This window comes from Pristiophorus japonicus, chromosome 10 (assembly GCF_044704955.1).
Source record: "Pristiophorus japonicus isolate sPriJap1 chromosome 10, sPriJap1.hap1, whole genome shotgun sequence".
Lineage (NCBI taxonomy): Eukaryota > Metazoa > Chordata > Chondrichthyes > Pristiophoridae > Pristiophorus > Pristiophorus japonicus.
In genome coordinates this window covers 100,743,262-100,767,771 of record NC_091986.1, presented here as the reverse complement: position 1 = coordinate 100,767,771, position 24,510 = coordinate 100,743,262, and the positions used below count along the sequence as shown (strand labels likewise).

At 44.5% G+C, this 24,510-nt stretch overlaps 1 protein-coding gene across 4 annotated transcripts in view; it reads left to right on the top strand.

Moving 5' to 3' along the window:
- Positions 1–24,510, top strand: part of LOC139275045 (centrosomal protein of 57 kDa-like) — a 73,435-nt gene that overhangs the window by 35,863 nt on the left and 13,062 nt on the right. For 3 of the 4 annotated variants that reach the window (XM_070891952.1, XM_070891953.1, XM_070891956.1), the window contains exons 8-9: positions 9,001–9,078; positions 21,938–22,182. In XM_070891952.1, coding sequence (XP_070748053.1) covers positions 9,001–9,078; positions 21,938–22,182 — 323 coding nt within the window. The remainder of the gene's footprint in view (positions 1–9,000; positions 9,079–21,937; positions 22,183–24,510) is intronic. The other variant, XM_070891954.1, reaches the window with a different exon arrangement.

Here is a 24,510-nt window from a genome sequence, read left to right as displayed (position 1 = left end):
TGATGTGCTATACGTGCGCACGACTGCCCTACGCGATCATTTTCACGGCCGCCTGTGGGAGAGAAAAATTGTGGGGAGAGAGAGACACACACACAGACTGGGGAGGAGAGAGTCTGAGGGAGGGAAGTGAGAGAGGGAGAGACTAGGGTAGCGATGGGGAAAGGGAGAGAATCCAGGGATGAAGGATCACATTCTTCCAACCCCACCCCCTTTGCACCCACATTATCGGAAAGCTCGGAGCGTTTGTGACGAGTGACATAATTGGAGCAGCTGAAATCCAGAAGTCACGGCACTGCCACTAGTCACTTCATACCCAATAAACCTGTTAACAATGTGTGACCCACACACAATGCCCCATCTATGGTGAGGCGGGGGGGTGTAAGGCCAGGAACTTGGGCTGGGGGGGTGTCAGAAACTTGGGCTCGGATGGGGGGGCGGGGGGGAAAAGAAGTCTTAACCTGTGAGAGTGAGCTCTCTCCTGTCTGGAGTCGGCAGTCAGAATGGCTCGAATTACATTTTGCAAAGCCACTGACTATGCAGTGCGGTTCTAATTGCACATTCCAGAGGAACTGCTGGGTGTGTCTTACCTTCCAAGGCGACCAATCAGCAACCGTGTCATGTGATCAATGGGACCCAATCAGAGCATTTTTCTGTTGCACATAAACGCGTGTCATTGATTCTTGACAGAAAGAAGAGCAGAAGAGCATTGCCTCATGACTTGGTGGAAGTTATGAGGCAATGTTCTTCTTGGCGTCGTATCTTTAATGACCCAGAAAATGTACAAGAAATAAAAGTTGCAACATTCTTGGGAGACAATGACTACAGAATGAAGATTAAAATAATCTGGGAGTCAAACACCTAATTTTTAAATGGCTAAATTTGTTGAAATAAGGGATCAAACAAATTGAGGAATGTTGTTGTTCACATCAGTAGAAGATAAGTGGAATACCTTTCAAAGTATAATGCTGACCATGCAGGATAAACATTCCCAAAACCAACAAGCTCTGACTAAGCAAATGTGACCCTAAATGGATTAACAAATTAAAAGGTTGGTTGGGAGTACAGACCATTTGGTTCATCTTAATTCATCCCATGGTTTTGAGTTCTATTCCATGTAAAAATAATGTAATCCATCATGAGGAGTAAACTTGAGGATCAAATAACAGCAGTCAGCATGTATTCAGAAAGAGAAGATCTTGCCTGACTAACCTTCGTCAACTTAGGAAATGACAACCTAAGTTGACTGTGCATGCCCTGTTGTGTGTCAACATCCAAAAGGCTTTGACAAGGTTCCATTAAATTCAATGGTTGGTGCTGTTCCCTACATGGCCGCCTTTGATCTTACAAAAGCCTTTGACACTGTCAACCACAAGGGACTATGGAATGTCCTCCGTTTCGGCTGCCCCCAAAAGTTTGTCACCATCCTCCACCTGCTCCACGACGACATGCAAGCTGTGATCCTGGCCAACGGATCCATCATGGACCCAATCCATGTCTGGACCGGAGTCGAGCAGGGCTGCATCATTGCGCCAACCCTCTTCTCGATCTTCCTCGCTGCAATGCTCCACCTTGCACTCCCCAAGCTCCCCGCTGAAGTGGAACTCAACTACAGAACCAGTGGGAACCTGTTCAACCTTCATCATTTCCAGGCCAGATCAAAGACCACCCCAACCTCTGTCGTCGAACTACTGCGTCATCCGCGTATTCAGAGACTGGACCCCAAGTCATAGTCAGCACCTTCACTGAAGCGTACAAAAGCATGGGCCTTACACTAAACATCTATAAGACAAAGGTCCTCCGCCAACCCGACCCCGTCACACAGCACTGCCCCCCAGTCATCAAGATGTGCGGCCCTGGACAACGTGGGCCACTTTCTATTCCTCAGGAGTCTATTATCAGCAAGGGCAGACATCAACGACGAGGTTAACTACCGCCTCCAGTGCGCCACCGCAGCCTTCGGCCACCTGAGGAAGAGAGTATTTGAAGATCAGGCCCTCAAATCTTGCACCAAGCTCATGGTCTACAGGGCTGTAGTGATACCTGCCCTCCTGTATGGCTCAGACATGGACCATATACATTAGACACCTCAAATCGCTGGAGAAATGCCACCAACGATGTCTCCACAAGATCCTGCAAATCCCCTGGGAGGACAGACGCACCAATGTTGGCGTCCTCGATCAGGCCAACATCCCCAGCATCGAAGCACTGACCACACTTGACCAGCTCTGTTGGACAGGTCACATTGTTCGCATGCCTGACACAAGACTCCCAAAGCAAGCGCTCTACTCTGAACTCCTACACGGCAAGCGAGCTCCAGGTGGGCAGAGGAAACGTTTCAAGGACACCCTCAAAGGCTCCTTGATTAAGCGCAACATCCCCACTGACACCTGGGAGTCCCTGGCCCAAGACTGCCTGAAGTATAAGAAGAGCAGCCGGGAGGGCGCTGAGCACCTCGAGTCTCGTTGCCGAGGGCATGCAGAAAACAAATGCAGGCAGTAGAAGCAGCCTGCGGCACACCAGTCCCATCCACCCTTTCCTTTAATGACTGACTGTCCCACCTGTGACAGACTAATTCCCGTATTGGACTGTTTAGTCACAAGAACTCAGAGTGGAAGCAAGTCTTCCTCGATTTTGAGGGACTGCCTATGATGATGATTATTAAATTCAAAACTGTGGGGTTTTGGGGTCAACCTTGGGAATAAGTGACAAACTGGTTGAAGGGTAGGAAACAGCGAGCACTTGTTAGAGGAGTTATGTCACAGTGTAATGTGCTAAGGAAAAATCGAAGAGACACTTGCTTCATGAATAATGTTAAATAGCTATAGATGAAAAAGATCCTGAAATCTTGGTAAACTTAACACTACATATGTCTGATGCTCTGCATTGATCAATCAACAAAGCTGATGGAATGTTGAACTCCTTCAGCAAAACAGTAGCATGCAAGTCAGAAGAGGTAATGATCAAACTGTAAAATGTTCTGGTCGAATAGCACCTTGAATAATGCATCCTGTTCTGGTCACCAAAAAACACTTTTTTTTATTCGTTCCTGGGATGTGGGTGTTGCTGGCAAGGCCAGCATTTATTGTTCTTGAGAAGGTGGTGGTGCACCACTGCAGTCCATGTGGGGAAAGAACTCCCATAGTTCTGTTAGGGAGTTCCAGGATTTTGACCCAGCGACGATGAAGGAATGGTGATACATTTCCAAGTAAAAAATGGTGTGTGACTTGGAGGTGATGGTGTTCCCTCCCCTGCTGCCCTTGTCCTTCAGTTGGTAGAGGCCACAGGTTTGTGAGGCGCTGTCGAAGAAGCCTTGGCAAGTTGCTGCAGTGCAACTTGTCGATGGTACACAATGCAGCGGTGATATTGGGGGATTCAGCGATTGTATTGCCGTTGAATGTTGGGGCGACAGTTAGACTCTCGCTTGTTGAAGATGGTCATTGCCTGGCACTTGTGTAGCGCGAATGTTACTTGACACTTATCAGCCCAAGCCTGAATGCTGGGGTATGGACTGCTTCATTATCTGAGGAGTTGCGAATGGAACTGAACACTGCAATCATCAGCAAATATCTCCACTTTTAACCTTATGATGGAGGGCAGGTCATTGATGAAGCAGCTGAAGATGGTTGGGCCTAGGGCACTGCCCCGAGGAACTCCTGCAGTGATGTCCTGGGCCTGAGATGCTTGATCTCCAACCACCACAACCATCTTCCTTTGTACTAGGTATGACGCCACCCACTGGAGAGTGTTCCCCATGGTTTCCATTGACTTCAATTTTATTCTGGCTCCTTGATGCCATGCTCCATGCTCTGTCGAATGCTGCTTTGATGTGCAAGGCAGTCACTCTCGCCTCACTTCTGGAATTCAGCTCTTTTGTTCATGTTTGGACCAAGGCTGTAATGAGGCCTGAAGCCGAGTGGTCATGGCGGAACCCAAACTGAGCATTAGTGAGCAGGTTATTGGTGAATAAGTGCCACTTGATAGCACTGTTGATGACATCTTCCATCACTTTGCTGCTGATTGAGAGTGGACTGATGGGGCGGTAATTGGCCAGATTGGATTTATCCTGCTTTTTGTGGACAGGACATACCTGAGCAGCTTTTCACATTGTTTGGTAGATGCCAGTGTTATAGCTGTACTGGAACAGCTTGGCTAGCAGCACGGTTAGTTGTGGAGCACAATTCGTTAGCATGACAGCCAGGATGTTGTCGGGGCCGAACGTAGTGCAGAGAATAGCTGTGCACAGAATAGCCACAAGGCTGATTCCTAATGTCGAGGCACAGGATTATGAGGAAAGAGTTTGAGAGAATTTGGCTTTTCCACCTGGAAAGGTGGCATTTGATAGACGATCATAGAGGTATATATATTTGTTAGGGGTATAGAAAGAGCGAACCTAGAATATTACTTTAAATTAAGTGATGGGTGTAGAGTTTAGGGACATAGGCTCAAACTAGTAAACAGTAATTTTGGGACTGATCAGGAAATTCTTCAATGGTGAATATGTGGAGTAAGTTTTCAGGTAGAGCTGAGGAGCCAAAAACTGGTATCAATTTAAAAAAACAACGAAGATGAGGAAATGTTAGGATTTCTCAGTGTATGAATTAAGATGGACCAAATGGCCTTCAGCATCTGTAATTTTCATGTGACCTTGTGATGTTTCCACGTGGCTGGTCATCAGGAGCGAGGTCTTCAAATTAGATTTGCAGTTCAACCCGAGAGCACGATCCAGTAAAGAAAGAAAGAGCAGGTCAGAAACTGGGTATTCTGTGGCTTTCACGACCTCAGGACCTCCCAATGTGCTTTACCGCCAATGAAGTACTTTTTGAAGTGCAGTCACTGTCGTAATCATAGAATGATGCAGCACAGAAGGAGGCAATTTGACCCATCGTGCCTGTGCTGGCTCTTTGAAAGCTATCCAATTAGTCACACTCCCCTGCTCTTTCCCCATAGCCCTGCACATTTTCCTCCAAATATTTATCCAGTTCCCTTTTGAAAGTTATTCTTGAATCTGCTTCCAACAACCTTTCTGGCAATGCATTCCATATCATAACTTGCTTTTCCCTTCAAATTGCCTCATTCTTTTGCCAATTACCTTAAATCTGTGTCTCTTGGTTGCTGATGCTTCTGCCACTGGAAACAATTTCTCCTTATTTACACTATCAAAACCCTTCATGATTTTCTATCAAATCTCCTCTTGGCTTTCTGTGCTCTAAGGATAGCAACCCCAGTTTCTCTAGTCTCTCCATGTAACTGAAGTAATTCCCTGGTACCATTCTAATAAATCCTCTCTGCATCGCAAAGGCCTTGACATATTTTCTAAGGTGTGGTGCCCAGAATTAGCCACAATACTCCAGCTGGGGCCTAACCAGTGTTTTATAAAGGTTTAGCATAACTTTCTTGCTTTTGTACTCTGCCTCTATTTATAAAGCCAATGATCCCACATGCCTTTTTAACCACCTTCACCTTCAACGACTTGTGTGCATACACCCCAGGTCTCTGTTCTTGCACCCCCTTTATAATTGGACCGTTTTGTTTATATTGCCTCTTCTTCTTCCTACCAAAATTAATCAATTCACACTTCTGTGTTAAATTTCATCGGCCATGTGTCTGCCCATTTTACCAGTCTGTCTATGGCCTCCTCCTCCTCGCTGTTTACTTACTGAGTTTTGTGTCATCTGAAAACTTTGAAATTATGTCCTGTACATCGAAGTCTGGGTCACTAAAGTATATCAAACAGAGCAGTGATCCCCAACGCCAACCCCTGGGGGACACCACTGCACATTTCCCTCCTGTCTGGGAAAAATAACAGTTCACCACTACTCTGTGCTTTCTGTGCCTTAGCCAATTTTGTATCCATGCAGCCAATACCACTTTAATCCATGGGCTTCAAAAGAACATAAGAATTGGGAACAGGAGTAGGCCATCTAGCCCCTCGAGCCTGCTCCGCCATTCAATAAGATCTGGCCGTGGACTCGGCTCCACTTACCCGCCTGCTCCCCGTAACGCTTAATTCCCTTATTGGTTAAAAATCTATCTATCTGTGACTTGAATACATTCAATGAGCTAGCCTCAACTGTTTCCTTGGGCAGAGAATTCCACAGATTCACAACCCTCTGGGAGAAGAAATTCCTTCTCAACTCGGTTTTAAATTGGCTCCCCCGTATTTTGAGGCTGTGCCCCTTGGTTCTAGTCTCCCCGACCACTGGAAACAACCTCTCCGCCTCTATCTTGTCTATCCCTTTCATTATTTTAAATGTTTCTATAAGATCACCCCTCATCCTTCTGAACTCCAACGAGTAAAGACCCAGTCTACTCAATCTATCATCATAAGGTAACCCCCTCATCTCCGGAATCAGCCTAGTGAATCGTCTCTGTACCCCCTCCAAAACCAGAATATCCTTCCTTAAGTAAGGTGACCAAAACTGCACGCAGTACTCCAGGTGCGGCCTTACCAATACCCTATACAGTTGCAGCAGGACCTCCCTGCTTTTGTACTCCATCCCTCTCGCAATGAAGGCCAACATTCCATTCGCCTTCCTGATTACCTGCTGCACCTGCAAACTAACTTTTTGGGATTCATGCACAAGGACCCCCAGGTCCCTCTGCACCTCAGCATGTTGTAATTTCTCCCCATTCAAATAATATTCCCTTTTACTGTTGTTTTTTTTTTCCCCAAGGTGGATGACCTCACACTTTCCGACATTGTATTCCATCTGCCAAACCTTAGCCCATTCGCTTAACCTATCTAAATCTCTTTGCAGCCTCTCTCTGTCCTCTACACAACCCGCTTTCCCACTAATCTTTGTGTCATCTGCAAATTTTGTTACACTACACTCTGTCCCCTCTTCCAGGTCATCTATGTATATTGTAAACAGTTGTGGTCCCAGCATCAATCCCTGTGGCACACCACTAACCACCGATTTCCAACCCGAAAAGGACCCATTTATCCCGACTCTCTGCTTTCTGTTCGCCAGCCAATTCTCTATCCATGCTAATACATTTCCTCTGACTCCGCATACCTCTATCTTCTGCAGTAACCTTTTGTGTGGCACCTTATCGAATGCCTTTTGGAAATCTAAATACACCACATCCATCAGTACACCTCTATCCACCATGTTCGTTATATCCTCAAAGAATTCCAGTAAATTGGTTAAACATGATTTCTCCTTCATGAATCCATGCTGCGTCTGCTTGATTGCACTATTCCTATCTAGATGTCCCGCTATTTCTTCCTTAATAGTTTCAAGCATTTTCCCCACTACAGATGTTAAACTAACCGGCCTATAGTTACCTGCCTTTTTGTCTGCCCCCTTTTTTAAACAGAGGCATTACATTAGCTGCTTTCTAATCCGCTGGTACCTCCCCAGAGTCCAGAGAATTTTGGTAGATTATAACGAATGCATCTGCTATAACTTCCGCCATCTCTTTTAATACCCTGAGATGCATTTCATCAGGACCAGGGGATTTGTCTACCTTGAGTCCCATTAGCCTGTCCAGCACTACCCCCCTAGTGATAGTGATTGTCTCAAGGTCCTCCCTTCTCACATTCCTGTGACCAGCAATTTTTGGCATGGTTTTTGTGTCTTCCACTGTGAAGACCGAAGCAAAATAATTGTTTAAGGTCTCAGTCATTTCCACATTTCCCATTATTAAATTCCCCCTTCTCATCTTCTAAGGAACCAACATTTACTTCAGTCACTCTTTTCAGTTTTATATATCTGTAAAAGCTTTTACTATCTGTTTTTATGTTTTGCGCAAGTTTACCTTTGTAATCTATCTTTCCTTTTCTTTATTGCTTTTTTAGTCATTCTTTGCTGTTGTTTAAAATTTTCCCAATCTTCTAGTTTCCCACTAACCTTGGCCACCTTATACACACTGGTCTTTGATTTGATACTCTCCTTTATTTCCTTGGTTATCCACGGCTGGTTATCCCTTCTCTTACCACCCTTTTTCACTGGAATATATTTTTGTTGCGCACTATAAAAGAGCTCCTTAAAAGTCCTCCACTGTTCCTCAATTGTGCCACCGTTTAGTCTGTGTTTTTGCTAATCTGTGTATTATGTGGCACTTTATCAAAAGCCTTTTGAAAGTCCGCATACACATAAACTGTACTGCCCTCGATCAACCCTCTCCATTACTTCCATCAAAGAATGTTGGAAATGCGGCAGCCAATTTGAGCAGAGCAATGTGATAATGACCAGATAATCCGTTTTACTGATATTGGTTGAGAAATAAATATTGGCCAGGACACCAGAGAGAACTCCGCTGCTCTTCATTGAAATAGTGCCATGGGATCTTTTACGTCCACCTGAGAGGGAAGACCGGGTCTCGGTTTAATATCTTGCCTCCAACAATGCAGTACAATTGGACCTCTCTGGTCCGGCACCCCAGGACCTGACCGGTGTTGGGCCAGAGAGTTTTCCGGACCACAGGTGGTCACGCCGACCCTGGACTTACCGGGCACTGCTGACAACATAGCTGACTACAACCTGGCTGCATTCTGCTCATGCGCTGCGCAGAAGCCGACTGCGCATCATTTCGTCGCTCAGAATCTCCGTTTTTCAAATCCTCGGCGCCTCAGTCATCCCTCTTCCCTTGCCTTGCCCGGCCCACTTACTTCCATGAACAGTTCGGGACCCTCCATGAACAGCACAGGTCAAGACCCCTGTCGGGAATGATGCCGGAACAGGGACGTTTCCAGACTAGAGAGTCCCGGACTGGAAAGGTACAACCTGTATCCCCTCAGTACTGCACTAAAGTATCAGCCTAGATTTTGTGCTCGGGTCCCTGGAGTGGTACTTGGAACCCACAACCTTCTGACTCAGTTAAGAGTGCTACCAACTGACCCATGGCTGACATCAGCCAGGTTTTGGCATTACAATCAGGTAATTTGTGAATTTAAGTTGTGCTCGTTGAAATACCTTATCAGTCAAGACGAAAGCGGCTGAACAGGATACAATTGTGAATGTCTCTAACATGATTTCCTTTACTCTTTTTTTTTAGAAATCTTGTACAAACCATTCACATGCGCAACCTCATTATCGCTTTAACCTGGGCGATGTACCATTTGTTGCAGGAAAAGTAAGTATTAGCAGTTGCATTAGTTTTGCACCTGTGTCCATATGCTTATAATATTGCATTATTTCCTGTCACTCCAGCTTGTTTCTATTGATTTTTCTTACCCAAGTTCTCTATGCATTGTTTCCAATGTAGCTGGACTGTTGGCTACTTAGCTGAGACTTACCAAGCTAATTTCCAGCTGAGGGGGTGCTGTAGACTTTTACAGCCTTCAAGAAAGTTTAATGCTTGAAATTTTTATACTTTAAAAAAAATTATTTTTATTTCAAATTTCTCTTCTTTGAATTTTTTTTTAAATGGGTCACATTCATTTCCTGTTGCCATGAGTGTCACCTTCCATCCCAATGGTTATGTACCCTTCCCTTACTGTGTCAGGCCTTGCCTGACACTGTTTCCTCCCAGCTCCCTTCCACATTACGACAGTGACTATACTTCAAAAGTACATTATTGATGTAAAAAGCGCTTTGGAACGTTCTGAGGTCGTGAAAGACTCTATGCAAATTCACATATTTTTCTGTAACTTTCAATGCACTAAGCTGAGAAACCAGCTTTTTCTTTCAGATGCTTATTGCAAATTCAGCTGTTGGAGGTGGAAAGAATGAGATTGAAGTGAGGAATGGGAAGTGATGAGGAAAATAGGAAAGGCAGCAGGGATAAAGAAAGACGTGTGTGTGTGTGTGTGTATATATATATATGTATATGGTGCCTTTCACGATGATTGGACTTCTCAAATGCTTTACAGCCAATGAAGTACTTTTTAGAGTGTTGTGACTGTTGTAATGTAATGTGGGAAACGCAGCAGCGAACTTACACAGCACACCCGCAATCAGCAATGTGATAAGAACATAAGAAATAGGAGCAGGAGTAGGCTGTACGGCCCCTCGAGCCTGCTTCGCCATTCAATACGATTATGGCTGATCCAATCATGGACTCAGGTCCACCTCCCCTGCCCGCTCCCCATAACCCCTTATTCCCTTATTGTTTAAGAAACTGTCTCTTTCTGTCTTAAATTTATTCAATGTCCTGGCTTCCACAGCTTTCTGAGGCAGTGAGTTCCATAGATCCACAACACTCAGAAGAAATTTCTCCTCATCTCAGTTTTAAATGGGTGGCCCCTTATTCTAAGATTTTGCCCTCTAGTTCTAGTCTCCCTTAGCAATGGAAACATCCTCTCTGCATCCACCTTGTCAAGCCCCTCATAATCTTTCACGTTTCGATAAGATCAGCTCTCATCTTCTGAATTCCAATGAGTAGAGACCCAACCTACTCTCAACCTTTCCTCATAAGTCAACCTCCTCATCTCCGGAATCAACCTAGTGAAACTTCTCTGAACTGCCTTCAAAGCCAGTATATCCTTTTGTAAATATGGAAACCAAAACTGTACACTGTATTCCAGGTGTGGCCTCACCAATATCCTGTACAACTGCAGCATGACTTCCCTGCTTTTATACTCCATCCCCTTTGCAATAAAGGCCAAGATTCCATTGGCCTTCCTGATCACTTGCTGTACCTGCATACTAACCCTTTTGTGTATCTTGCACAAGTATCCCCAGGTCCCGCTGTGCTGCAGCACTTTGCAATCTCTCTCCATTTAAATAATAACCTGCTGTTTGATTTTTTTTTTCTGCCAAAGTGCATGACCTCACTTTCCAACATTATACTCCATCTGCCAAATTTTTACCCACTCACTTAGCCTGTCTATGTCCTTTTGCAGATGTTTTGTGTCCTCACCCATTGCTTTTCCTCCCATCTTTGTATCATCAGCAAACTTGGCTACGTTACACTCGGTCCCTTCTTCCAAGTCGTTAACATAGATTGTAAATAGTTGGGGTCCCAGCACTGATCCCTGCGGCACACTATTAGTTACTGATTGCTAAACCGCGAATGAACCATTTATCCCGACTTTCTGTTTGTTAGCCAATCCTCTATCCATGCTAATATATTACCCCCAACTCTGTGAACTTTTATCTTGTGCAGTAACCTTTTATGTGGCACCTTGTCAAATGCCTTCTGGAAGTCCAAATACACCACATCCACTGGTTCCCTTTTATCCACCCTGTTCATTATATCCTCAAAGAATTCCAGCACATTTATGAAACATGACTTCCCCTTCATAAATCCATGCTGACTCTGCCTGACTGAATTTTACTTATCCAAATGTCCTGCTGCTGCTTCTTTAATAATGGACTCCAACATTTTCCCAACCACAGATGTTACGCTAACTGGTCTATAGTTTCCTGCTTTTTGTGTGCCTTTTTTAAATAGGGGCATTACATTTGCAGTTTTCTAATCTGCTAGGACCTCCCCAGAATCCAGGGGATTTTGGTAAATTACAACCAATACATCCACAATCCCTGCCGCTACTTCTCAAGACCCTAGGATGCAAACCATTAGGTCCAGGGGATTTATTGGCCTTTAGTCCCATTATCTTACTGAGTACCACCTCCTTGGTGTTTGTGATTGTGTTAAGTTCCTCCCACCCCAATCCGCCATAGCCCTTTGACTATCCACTGTTGGAATATTGTTAGTGTCATCTACCGTAAAGACTGATACAAAATATTTGTTCAGAGTTTCTGCCATCTCCGTGTTCCCCATTACTAATTCCCCAGTCTCGTCCTCTAAGAGACCAACATTTACTCTAGCCACTCTTTTCCTTTTTATATACTTATTGAAACTCTTACTACCTGTTTATATATTTCATGCTAGTTTACTTTCATAATCTATCTTCCCTTTCTTAATCATTTTTTTAGTCATTCTTTGCTGGCTTTTAAATGCCTCCCAGTCTTCTGTCCTCCCACTGGTTTTGGCCACATTGTATGCTCTTGTTTTTAATTGGATACCCTCCTTTTATTTATTTCTTTAGTTAGCCACGGTGGCTATCTTTTCTCTTGCACACTTTACTCCTCACTGGAATATATTTTTCTTGAGTTGTGAAATATCTCCGTAAATGTACACCACTGTTCATCAACCGTCCTATACTTTAATCTATTTTTCCAGTCCACTTTAGCCAACTCTGCCCTCATACCTTCATAGTCTCCTTTATTTAAACTTAGTACGCTGCTTAGAGATCCAACATTCTCACCCTTCATCTGAATTTGAAATTCAATCATGCTATGATCGCTCATTCCAAGGGGATCCTTTACTAGGAGATTGTTTATTAATCCTGTCTCATTACAGGACCAGATCTAAGAGAGCCCCCTAGTTGGTTCCGTTACATACTGCTCAAGAAATCCATCCCTCGATGAACTCTTCCTCAAGGTTACCCTGACTAATTTGATTTGTCCAATCAATATGGAGGTTAAAATCAGCCATGGTTATTGCTGTTCCCTTTTTACAAGCCCCCACTATTTCCTGGTTTATGCTCCAACCAACAGAGTTGCTACTGTTTGGTGGGCGTAGTCTGTAGGCCCCCTGTGACTTTTTCCCCTTACTATTCCTTATCTCCACCCAAACTGTTTTGACATCCTGATCATTTGAGCCAATATTGTTTCTCATTATTGCAGTGATTCCATCCTTTATCAATAGAGCTACCCCACCTCCTTTTCCTTTCTGTCTATCCTTCTGGATTGTGTCATACCCCATAATATTTAATTCCCAGTCCTGGTCACCTTGCAACTATGTCTCTCTAATGGCTGTCAGATCATACCCACTTGTCTCGATTTGTGCTGTCAACTCATCTATTTTGTTCTCTTTTTGTTATGTTGATTGAGGAATAAATATTGGCCAGGAAACCAGGATAACTTCCCTGCTGTTCTTCAAAATAGTGCCATGGCACCTTTTACGTCCACGTGAGAGGACAGACGGGGCCTTGGTTTAACGTCTCATTCGAAAGCACTTCCTCAGCACTGCACTGGAGTGGCGGCCTAGATTTTTGTACTCAAGTTCCTGGAATGGGACTTGAACCCACAACCTTCTGACTTGGGCAAGTGTGCTACCCACTGAGCCACAGCTGCAGTATTGAAGGGCTTGAGGGGGTAGTGATCTGGGAAGCAGGGCGAGGAGATCATATGTGGATAGGGTTACAAGTGATGGGGGGGGGAGAAAAAAATATGGGGAGGGCACAGGAGTTTGGTAAATAATGGAGATGGGAAAGCAAGAGGGCACAGGCTGAAATGGTATTGGGAGAGTGAAGAGAATGGTGGGGATGGGGCAGGAAAGCACTACCAGGTGCCCTAGTTTCCTCTTGGAATCAACCCCACTTCTCCTCTGATGTCCTGTCTCTGCTGTCATCGTTTTATTCCTACCCTATTAGTGTGCAGGTAGCACCAGTGAGTGGTACTAGACGATAATGGCCAGAGAGAATACCAGTGACGGATACGTACATGAAACACAGGTGGGACAAGTTTCTCTTGCCAGCACCATTTATTCTTCCAGATCTCTCATGCTGCCAGATCTAAGGATCCACATTCCACTATTGCCAGATCCTGGGACTAAGATTAACACCTATTTTATTTTTGTAATGCCTTCATTGCCAATCTGTTAAAGGGTAGATACTCCAGAAGAGTTATTTATATCCTTAAATTTCTTGGGCTTATTATGACCATTGTTCTTTTAGCATGTTGAGTTAAAAAATAATTTGCTTGTATATGTACACTCTCCAGTTCAGACGAAGGGTCATCGACCCGAAATGTTAACTCTTGCTTTCTTTCCACAGATGCTGCCTGACCTGATGAGATTTCCAGCATTTTCTGTTTTTATTCCAGATTCCAGCATTTGCAGTATTTTGCTTTTGTATTAATGTTTAATTCACTTGCCACTTCTCTTCGAGGAATGCCAACCTTGAAAAAGTTCTCCGCTTCCCTCAGACGGGATTTCCGTTTGTCTCTTTTACCTTGTTCAACCTCTTTTTGTTTTCTGTTTCTCTTCTCGTGTTTGATTAAGTATCTGCCCAGACTCTCTTTCACAGCCACATCCCTTTCCTTAGTAACTGTGTCTGCCTTGGACTTAATCCACGTGGATTCCAACTGAAATTCCACCCTTCATGTTTTGGATCCACCCAAGATTACAGATATCTTCGAGATATTCAACATTCCTCCAACCACTGCTCTCGCTGCATCCTGGGATCCACACTCAACGCTATGCGCCGTACCATGCACACTCTCAACCCCTCTTCAGCAGCACCAACTCACTCTATCTCTAAGCTGTCCTGGTCCGCAGTTCCATTTCATCCTTCGCCTCCTCCGGTGCTTTAACCAAAAACCATTTTCCTTTCTTTCAGGTGTCAAGGTTCGTAAACTTCAACAACTTTTGGACACCAACGCCACTCCGGAACCTCCTTCCCCCACACTTCGCACTGATCCCATCCCTTCTTCCAATCTCACCCCCTGCTGCGTTTTCACTATCCCCTCTCTGACCCCGAACGACCAGTCTTCAGCAAAGGCCTGAACTTAGAAACATAGAAAATAGGTGCAGGAGTAGGCCATTCGGCCCTTCGAACCTGCACCACCATTCAATAAGATCATGGCTGATCATTCAGCTTAGTCCCCCTTTCCTGCTTTCTCTCCATACCACTTGATACCTTTAGCCGTAAGGGCCATATCTAACTCCCTCTTGAATATATCTAACGAACTGGCCTCAACAACTTTCTGCAGTAGAGAATTCCACAGGTTAACCACTCTGAGTGCAGAAGTTTCTCCTCATCTCGGTCCTAAATAGCTTTCCCCTTATCCTTGGACTGTAACACCTGGTTCTGGACTTCCCCCAACATCGTGAACATTCTTCCTGCATCTAACCTGTCCAATCCCATCAGGATTTTATATGTTTCTACGAGATCCTCTCTCATTCTTCTAAACTCCAGTGAATACAGGCCCATCTTGATCCAGTTTCTCCTCATATGTCACTCCCGCCATCCCGGGAATCAGTCTGGTGAACTTTCGCTGCACTCAATAGCAAGAATGTCCTTCCTCAGATTAGGAGACCAAAACTGAACACACTATTCCAGGTGAGGCCTCACCAAAGCCCTGTACAACTGCAGTAAGACCTCCCTGCTCCTATATTCAAATCCCCTAGCTATGAAGCCCAACATGCCATTTGCTGCCTTCACCGCCTGCTGTACCTGCATGCCAACTTTGAATGACTGATGTACCATGACACTCGGGTCTCGTTGCACCTCCCCTTTTCCTAATCTGTCGCCATTCAGATAATATTCTGCCTTCCTGTTTTTGCCACCAAAGTGGATAACCTCACATTTATCTACATTATACTGCATCTGCCATGCATTTGCCCACTCACCTAACCTGTCCAAGTCACCCTGCAGCCTCTGCGTCCTCCTCACAGCTCACACCGCCACCCAGCTTAGTGTCATCTGCAAACTTGGAGATATTACACTCAATTCCTTCAACTAAATCATTGATGTATATTGTAAAGAGCTGGGGTCCCAGCACTGAGCCCTGCGACACCCCACTAGTTACTGCCTGCCATTCTGAAAAGGACCCGTTTATCCCGACTCTCTGCTTCCTGTCTGCCAACCAGTTCTCTATCCACGTCAATACCTTACCCCCAATACCATGTGCTTTAATTTTGCATACTAATCTCTTGTGTGGGACCTTGTCAAACCTTTTGAAAGTCCAAATACACCACATCCACTGGTTCTCCCTTATCCACTCTACTAGTTACATCCTCAATAAATTCTAGAAGATTTGTCGAGCATGATTTCCCTTTCAAAAATCCATGCTGACTTGGACCGATTCTGTCACTGTTTTCCAAATGCACTGCTATTTCATCTTTAAGAATTGATTCCAACATTTTCCCCACTACCGATGTCAGGCTAACCAGTCTATAATTCCCCATTTTCTCTTTCTCTCTTTTTTAAAAAAAAAAAGTGGTTTTGCATGAGCTTACCCTCCAGTTCATAGGAACTGATCCAGAGGCCATAGACTGTTGGAAAATGATCACCAATGCATACACTATTTTTAGGGCCACTTCCTTAGGTACTCTGGGATGCAGACTATCGGGCCTTGGGGATTTATCGGCCTTCAATCCCATCAATTTCCCTAACACAATTTCCTGACTAATAATGATTTCCTTCAGTTCCTGCTTCTTGCTAGACCCTCGGTCCCCTAGTATTTCCGGAAGGTTATTTGTGTCTTCCTTCGTAATGACAGAACCAAAGTATTTGTTCAATTGGTCTGTCATTTCTTTGTTCCCCATTATAAATTCACCTGATTCTGACTGCAAGGGACCTACGTTAATCTTCACTAATCTTTTTCTTTTCACATATCTATAGAAGCTTTTGCAGTCAGTTATTATGTTCCCAGCAAGCTTCCTCTCGTACTCTATTTTCCCCCTCCTAATTAAACCCTTTGTCATCCTCTGCTGAGTTCTAAATTTCTCCCAGTCCTCAGGTTTGCTGCTCTTTCTGGCCAATTTATATGCCTCTTCCTTGGATTTAACACTATCCTTAATTGTTAGCCACAGTTGAGCCACCTTCCCAGTTTTATTTTTACTCCAGACAGGGATGTACAAATTGTTGAAGTTCATCCATGTGATCTTTAAATGTCTGCCATTGCCTATACCCCGTCAACCCTTTTAAGTACCATTAGCCAGTTCACGTCTCATACCATCGAAGTTACCTTTCCTTAAGTTCAGGACCCTAGTCTCTGAATTAAATGTGTCACTCTCCATCTTAATAAAGAATTCTACCATATTATGGTCACTCTTCCCCAAGGGGCCTCGCACAACAAGATTGCTAATTAATCCTCTCTCATTACACAAAACCCAGTCTAGGATGGCCTGCTCTCTAGTTGGTTCCTCAACATATTGGTCTAGAAAACCATCCCTAATACACTCCACGAAATCCTCCTCCACCATATTGCGACCAGTTTGGTTAGTCCAATCTATATGTAGATTAAAGTCACCCATGATAACTTCTGTACCTTTATTGCACGCATCCCTAATTTCTTGTTTGATGCTGTCCCCAACCTCGCTATTACTGTTTGGTGGTCTGTACACAACTCCCACTAACGTTTTCTGCCCTTTGGTATTCCGCAGCTCTACCTATACAGATTCCACATCATCCAAGCTAATGTCCTTCCTTATTATTGTGTTAATTTCCTCTTTAACCAGCAACGCTACTCCACCTCGTTTTCCTTTCTGTCTAGCCTTCCTGAATGTTAAATACCTCTGGATATTGAGTTCCCAGCCTTGGTCACCCTGGAGCCATGTCTCCGTAATCCCAATTATATCATATTCGTTAATAGCTGCCTGCGCAGTTAATTCGTCCACCTTATTACAAATACTCCTCACATTGAGGCACAGAGCCATCAGGCTTGACTTTTTAACACACTTTGTCCCTTTAGAATTTTGCTGCAATGTGGCCCTTTTTGATTTTTACCTTGGGTTTCTATGCCCTCCTCTTTTACTTTTCTTCTTTCTATCTTTTGCTTCTTCCCCCATTTTACTTCATCCCCTTACGCCCCCACCTCAATGAATTTTGAGTTCTGCACGATGCCTGCACAACTGATATTTTCTCCCGTTTTCAGAATTCTCGTTCTACCTGAACCCCTCCCTCTGGTCTCTAGCCCTCTTCATTGCAAAATGCCGACGGAACATCGGCCGTCTCAAATTTCTCTGCTCCCCTCAATCACTCCAATCTACTTCCCTCTGAACTTGCAGCATTCCGCTCGCTCAGATCCAACCCAACCTTGTCATCAAAGCTGCTGACAAAGGTGGCGCTGTTGTTGTTTGGCGAACTGACCTCTACCTTGCAGAGACTGATCGCCAACTCTCTGACACCTCCTCTTACCTCCCCCTGGACCATGACCCCACAACTGAACATCTAGCCATCGTTTCCCAGACTGTCACTGACCTCATCATCTCTGGAGCTCTTCCCTCCACAGCCACCGACCTCAGAGTTCCCCAACCCCGCACAGCCTGCTTCTACCTCCTTCCCAGGATCCACAAACAGGACTACCCTGGTAGAATCATCATTTCAGCCCGTTCTTGTCTGACAGAACTTATTTCTTCCTATCTCGACTCTTATCTCCCGTTGTCCGCTCTCTTCCCACCTACATCCGCAACTCCTCCTTTGCCCTCCATCAATTTTCCAGTTTCCCAGCCCCAACCGTCTCCTTTTCACCCACCATGGACGTCCAATCCTTCTACACTTCTATCCCCCACCAGGATGGCCTGAGGGCGCTCTGCTTCTTCCTCAAGCAGAGGCCCAACCAGTTCCCATCCACCACCGCCCTCCTCCGCCTGGCGGAACTTGTTCTCACATTGAACAACTTCTCCTTTAACTCCACTCACTTTCTCCAAATTAAAGGTGTCACTATGGAAACCCGCATGGGTCCTAGCTATGACTGCCTTTTCGTGGGATATGTGGAACATTCATTGTTCCAGTCCTACCCGGGTCCCCTCCCTCACCTCTTTTTCCGGTACATTGCTGACTGTATCGCTGCCGTTTCCTGCTCTCGCCCCGAACTTGAAAATTTCATTCACTTTGCATCCAATTTCCACCCTACTCTCTCCTTCACATGGTCCATCTCCGACTTTTCCCTTCCCTTCCCTTCCTCAACTTCTCCATCTCTGGAAATAGGCTTTCGACCAGTATCCACTATAAGCCCACAGCTACTTGGACTACACTTCCTCCCACCCCGGCATCCTGTAAGGACTCCATTCCATTCTCCCATTTTCTCTGTCTCCGTCGCATCTGCTCTGGCGATGCCACCTTTCACACTAGTGCCTCTGATATGTCTTCCTTTTTTCTCAAGAGGATTTTCCTCCGCCGTGGTTAACATGGCTCTCGACCGTGTCTGTTCTATTTCCCGCACCTCTGCTCTCACCCCTTCCCCTCCGTCTTAGAACTATTACGGGGTTCCCCTTGTCCTCGCCTTTCACCCCACCTGCTTCCGCCATTTCTGCCACCTCCAGCGTGATCCCACCACCAATCACATCTTCCCCTCCCCTCCCCTCTCAGCATTCCGAAGGGACCGTTCCCTCCGCGACACCCTGGTCCATTTCACAGTCACCCCCAGCACCCTCTCCCCTTCCCACGGCACCTTTCCATGCAAGCGCAGGAGATGCAACACCTGCCCTTTTACCACCTCCCTTCCCAGTATCCAGAGCCCCAAATACTCCTTCCTGGTGAAACAGCGATTTACTTGTACTTCATTCAATTTAGTATACTGTATTCGCTGCTCACGATGTAGTCTCCTCTCCATTGGGGAGACCAAGTGTAGATTGGGTGACCGCTTTGCAGAGCACCTCCGTTCAGTCCACAAATGTGACCCTGAGCTTCTGGTCGCCTGTCACTTTAATTCTCCACGCCGTTCCCACTCTGACCTCTCTATCCTTGGTCTCCTGCACTGTTCCAACTAAGCTCAACGCAAGCTCGAGGAACAGCGCCTCATCTTTCGTTTAGGCACTTTACAGACTCTGGACTCAACATAGAGTTCAAAAATTTCAGCGTGTAACTGCGTGTTTGGCTCCCTTTCTCACCCCCCCCCCACCACCACCTTGTTTCTTTCTTTTTTTTCCATGTCTCTAATGGCAGTTGGTCATTATCCTGCCATTCACACACTATCTTGACTAATGTTTTTCTAACTCCTGGCATTATCATTTGAATTTGGGCCATCATCCCTTTTGTGCCTCTAATCTCTCCTGTCTTCTAACCTATCACAGACCTTCCTTTTTGTTCTTTCTTCCCCTTCCCCTTTTCAATGCTTGTTAAGAATCTGTTCTTTCCGAACACTCCAGTTCTGACGACGGGTCATCGACCCGAAACATTAACTCTGCTTCCTCTCCACAGATGCTGCCTGACCACCTGAGATTTCCAGCATTTTCTGTTTTTATTCCGGATTCCAGCATCCACAGTATTTTGCTTTTGCTTGTATATGGCATCTTTTATGACCAAGCTATCCCAAAGCACTTCACAGCCAATCAAATACTTTTGAAATGTAAATGTACATCTCAAGATCCTGCAAACAGCAGTACGATAGAAATAACCAGATAATCTGTTTGTGATGGTTGGGGGATAGTTGGCCAGAACACCAGGAGAGTGTATTTGCTCTTTCGAATAGTGCCATTATAATCCTTTATGTCCACCTGATCAGGTCACCGGCTCAGTTTAAAATCACATCCAATGAAGATCGTACCTTCGGCAATGTAGCACCCTCAGTATTCTGCTGAAGTGTTATCTACACTATGTTTTAAAGTCTCTGGAGTGGAGGTTGAATCAACAACCTTCTGACTCGCAAGACGAGCGTGCTTCCAATGAGCCAAGGCTGACGCTGTAAGTTAATGGGTTTTACTTGCTGATGAATTGGGCTATCGTACAATTTCTGAAACTGGATAAAAGTTTGAGAATTCCAATTTGAAACTTGAGGTTTCTTTTTCATTCTACCTTCATAATTTTTTCAACAGATAACTTCAGATCCTTGATTTACTGTACCCCAAGAAGGCTTAACTATTTCGTTCATGGGATGCCCACATTCCATGAACGAAAAAAAACATCAGTTCATTTCAGTTGGAGATTTAACTCCATCACAAAGCAAATTATATGTTTGTTATGCACTGGTAAGTCAGTAACTACCAGATGAAATGAAAATCTACCACCCACCCCCTCCCCCACCCATCCAAAGTTATTAACACTTTGTAAGCCAGAGTCAAGTTGCCGCAGATGTCATTTTATAAGGTTGTTTGGAGCGATCATATTAGTTAATCAATCTTTTTTTAGTATATTTCTTACGATGAATCTTGAATATATAAACTATGCCTATTTCTGTTGGAGGTATATTTGACCACCAACAGATAGGTGGAACACTAGGTAAAATTAACTATCCTGGGTACGGTCGTCATCTCTCGCGTGTAGGTTGTCTTCAATTCGCTTACTTCTCATTCTGATTTGTAATGTTCAACAGAGCAAAGTCCATTTGTTTACTTTGTACAGCTTTGCTGTAGTTGACTGCTAAAGAACCAATGACTGATCCATTGTCTGGACTTTTATTCATATGGGCAAGGGGAAGGTACCAGGTTCTAATAACTTAATGATATTAGGCGCCATTTTGTTCAATGATCACTCTAAAATGGATGACTGGCCTTTCTTAACCATGTGGAGGGTAGAATGCATTCATATCATGTGGATATGGTAATGTGATGATTATGGTACTGGACCAGAAGTTAAGTTCAAAACATTGCAAGTCGTGAATTTGGTACGGTGTGGGTTAGCCATAAAAGCCAGATTATCATAAATAACTAAGTGATTCACTTGGGGAAGGGAATTTTCTACCCCTACCCTCTTTGGCCTACACATGACTCCTGTCCCAAATTATGCCCTCTGAGGGGACCGAGCAAGTAATCAGGACAACTGAAGATGAGCAAAACTGAGGCCTTGCCAGTATCATCCACACCCTGAACATTTTTTTAAATTCCAAAACAGCCATACCAAAGCAGTAGTATTTTAGCTGCTGTTTGAATCTGTTGCAATGTTGGTATTTGGTCAAGTTGAACTTTTCCTTGCACAAATTAAGACACTCTGCTTAATATGTTCAAATAGTTTCTTTGTGAGATTCTGCACAATATCTACTGTCTTTGAAAGCAAGGTTTATGGGGATAATCTTTGCTAGTTGGTCATTCCAAAATGATTTATTAAATCATTGATTAAAGATAATGGATGAGAAGGAAGAAAAGTCAAATATCTCGCTTTGAATTTTTTTTAGTGATGAAATGTAGAAATATTTTGAAGTTTGAAGATGCTTGCATATGCACCAGTTACCAGCCAGTGTTGCCATGTAAGGAAGCTTGCATCAAGAAAGAGGTTTAGTTTAAAATGATTTTGCTTCCTATTTTTACCAATGCATTTTGTTTTCTTGAAACTTAACATTCTGTTGCCATGTCCATTTTCCTAATAGCCTTTGTCTTTCAGTCTGCTAGTCCAAGCCATTCAGTCCGTGCTAATGTTCAACATGTCTTGCATATGTTGAAGCAACACAACAAGATCTTGTGCAATGACCGAGTGATCAGTGAGCAGCCAATGGTCAGGAACAAAATCTCAAGAGCCTCCAATACAATACTTGAAAGTTCATCTGGATCTACCATTTCCTCCACTTCCCATGACGAACTGTCTGAACTACTGTTGACGTTACAAGATGAGTTTGGACAAATGAGCTTGTAAGTATTCCGTTCCTCTGCATATTAAGTAGTTATTGTCTACTGGAATGTTATTAGCTTGATAATTTGCAAAATACACTGATTTATTGTATAGCTGCATGTGAAATGTGGGAAATCTTTATTCTAGAAATTTAGTTGATTAAGATTACGGATGTAGATAGGACAGTACATTAAAACTCCACCACTTTGGGCTCAATTTTGTGTAGGGGGTGGTCTCGGGGGTCAGGTTCACGTCTGACCTTCTGAGCGGTACGGATCACTCCCACTCCCTGGGTTCTAGACTTTGGATTTATTTGGGGATGTGACAAAGTGCAAGAGACAACTGGTTTTGGTGCAAGAAACTTTGATTTTATTGAGGAAAAGAAAGTACAATGTCAAAACATTCAATCACTAGAATTAGGAACACTTTATCACACTTTCAAAAGGGGTTACAGAAAATAATATGCCTCCCACCTCCCAATGCCTAAATCTGACTAGGTTGAACTCTAAGGCAAACAAGGATTATGCTCACCAATCCTCTTATTGTCAGTTAGCGGTGGTTCGCGGTTTTGGGGTTCGCTGGACTCTGTCGGTTCTGCTTGCCGTACCCCGAACATCGTGGAGGACTTTTTAACTGCGTAGTCTTCAGTTGAGTGGGGTCTGCTGATGCGATAGGGCGAGTATTGGATTTATGGGATGAGTACCCGCTTCCTTTCGTTAGCAGTAGGTTTTAAAGTTCTTTTAGGTAATGTTTCACCTGTTGGTAGCTAGGAACAGATTGTAGAGTGGAAACTTTCGAATCTTCGGCTTCTTCTTGAGTCTTTTCTTTGAACCACTGCGATTGACAAATTCTATGTTACCACGTTGGCTGTAGTCAGTTGTCACGAGGATGATGTCCGAAGTTACTGGGAACTGCTTTTCTCTGCCAGTTCGATGATCATCTTTCTTCTTCGGTGGCAGAGCAGTGTAGCCCAGGAGTGTCGTTGAGGCTGAAGACATTGATCTCTCTGAAAGTTGTTCTCAGAAAGCTGTTCTTTTGATCCGGAAAGCGGGGCCCCAATTATACTTTGGGAGCCGTTCTAATCTGCGCATCAAATCAATCCTGATTCTTTGTCTCAATTTTGGCGGGCTTAGTAATTCTGTGTTTGGGGGGGGGGGGGGCCTGCTGTTTATGCCGAAAAAACGATGCAGCACCTTCTGCGCACGCGTGACCAAAAAATTTGACATTTTTTACATTATTTCAATGGGTGTGCATGCTCCAAGTTGGCCATTTTTAGAAGAGTCAGTTGTGTGTGTGAGGAGTGCTGTGTGAGAGCATTGGAAAAATCGGATCTGCAGCAATAAAAGATGCAACGCAGTGCAAGGACCAAGAATTTCTTACAGGATGAAGTGGAGGCACTAGTTACTGTGATTGAGGCCAGGTGGCAGGAGCTGGATACCAGCTGAGGTCACACAAGTTCCACCCAAAGAAATGAAGAAACGCTGGAACCAACTTGCAGAAGATTACTGTGCAATGGTGACCACCCTGACATTTGGAGATCAGTGTAAAAAGAAGTGGCAGGACCTTGGTCAAGTAGTTAATGTAAGTAATATTTTCATTTATTCAATGCAATGCAATTGTAATGTAGCTGTATATGTCCCACCTAGCAGAAAGATACCCTCTCTTTAATAAGTTGTATTTTCATCTTTGCAGAGGAAGGTGGCACATAACAAAAGAGAAAGAACTCGAACAAGAGGAGGCCCGGCAAATCTGCAGCCAATGACGCCCTTGGAAGAGAGGATTGCTGCTTTGATGGGTCCTGCCTGTAGAAAAGCAACCACTGCACAAGCTGGGCCCACCCTCAAGGGAAGAAAGTAAGTCCTGCAAATTTCACCATCTGGCTTTGCTAAATGTTAAATACTGTGCGGGCTAGCCATGCTTCGGTTCATGGGGATGTCTCCAGCTACGCTTCGGTTGCTGCACTGTGCTATCATTCATCATGGTCCTTAAAATCAGCCTGCTGCCTGCGCTGTGTGAGCCTACTCATGCCACCCACCCTGCCCCCTCTGCTGCTAACCATTTGTCTGTGTTCTGTTATATTTTGCAGAACTTGAGGCTAACCCTGACTATGAGAAGAATATTCAGACGAGGACGAGCCTGAAGAGAACATCTTCCAATCCCACCTTCCAGAACAAGAGCATATGGGGATGAGAGGGAGGTGGAGGGGATGGATGAAGCCCCGTCTCTTGTACTCACTTTGGAGGAGGTGCAGGTGCCGCCCATTGAGTTGCTAGCCCCTTCCCTGACTCGTGGTTTGAGTGTTAGTCGGACATTCCATGGTTTCCCACCGCCCGAGGTTGGGGATTCCA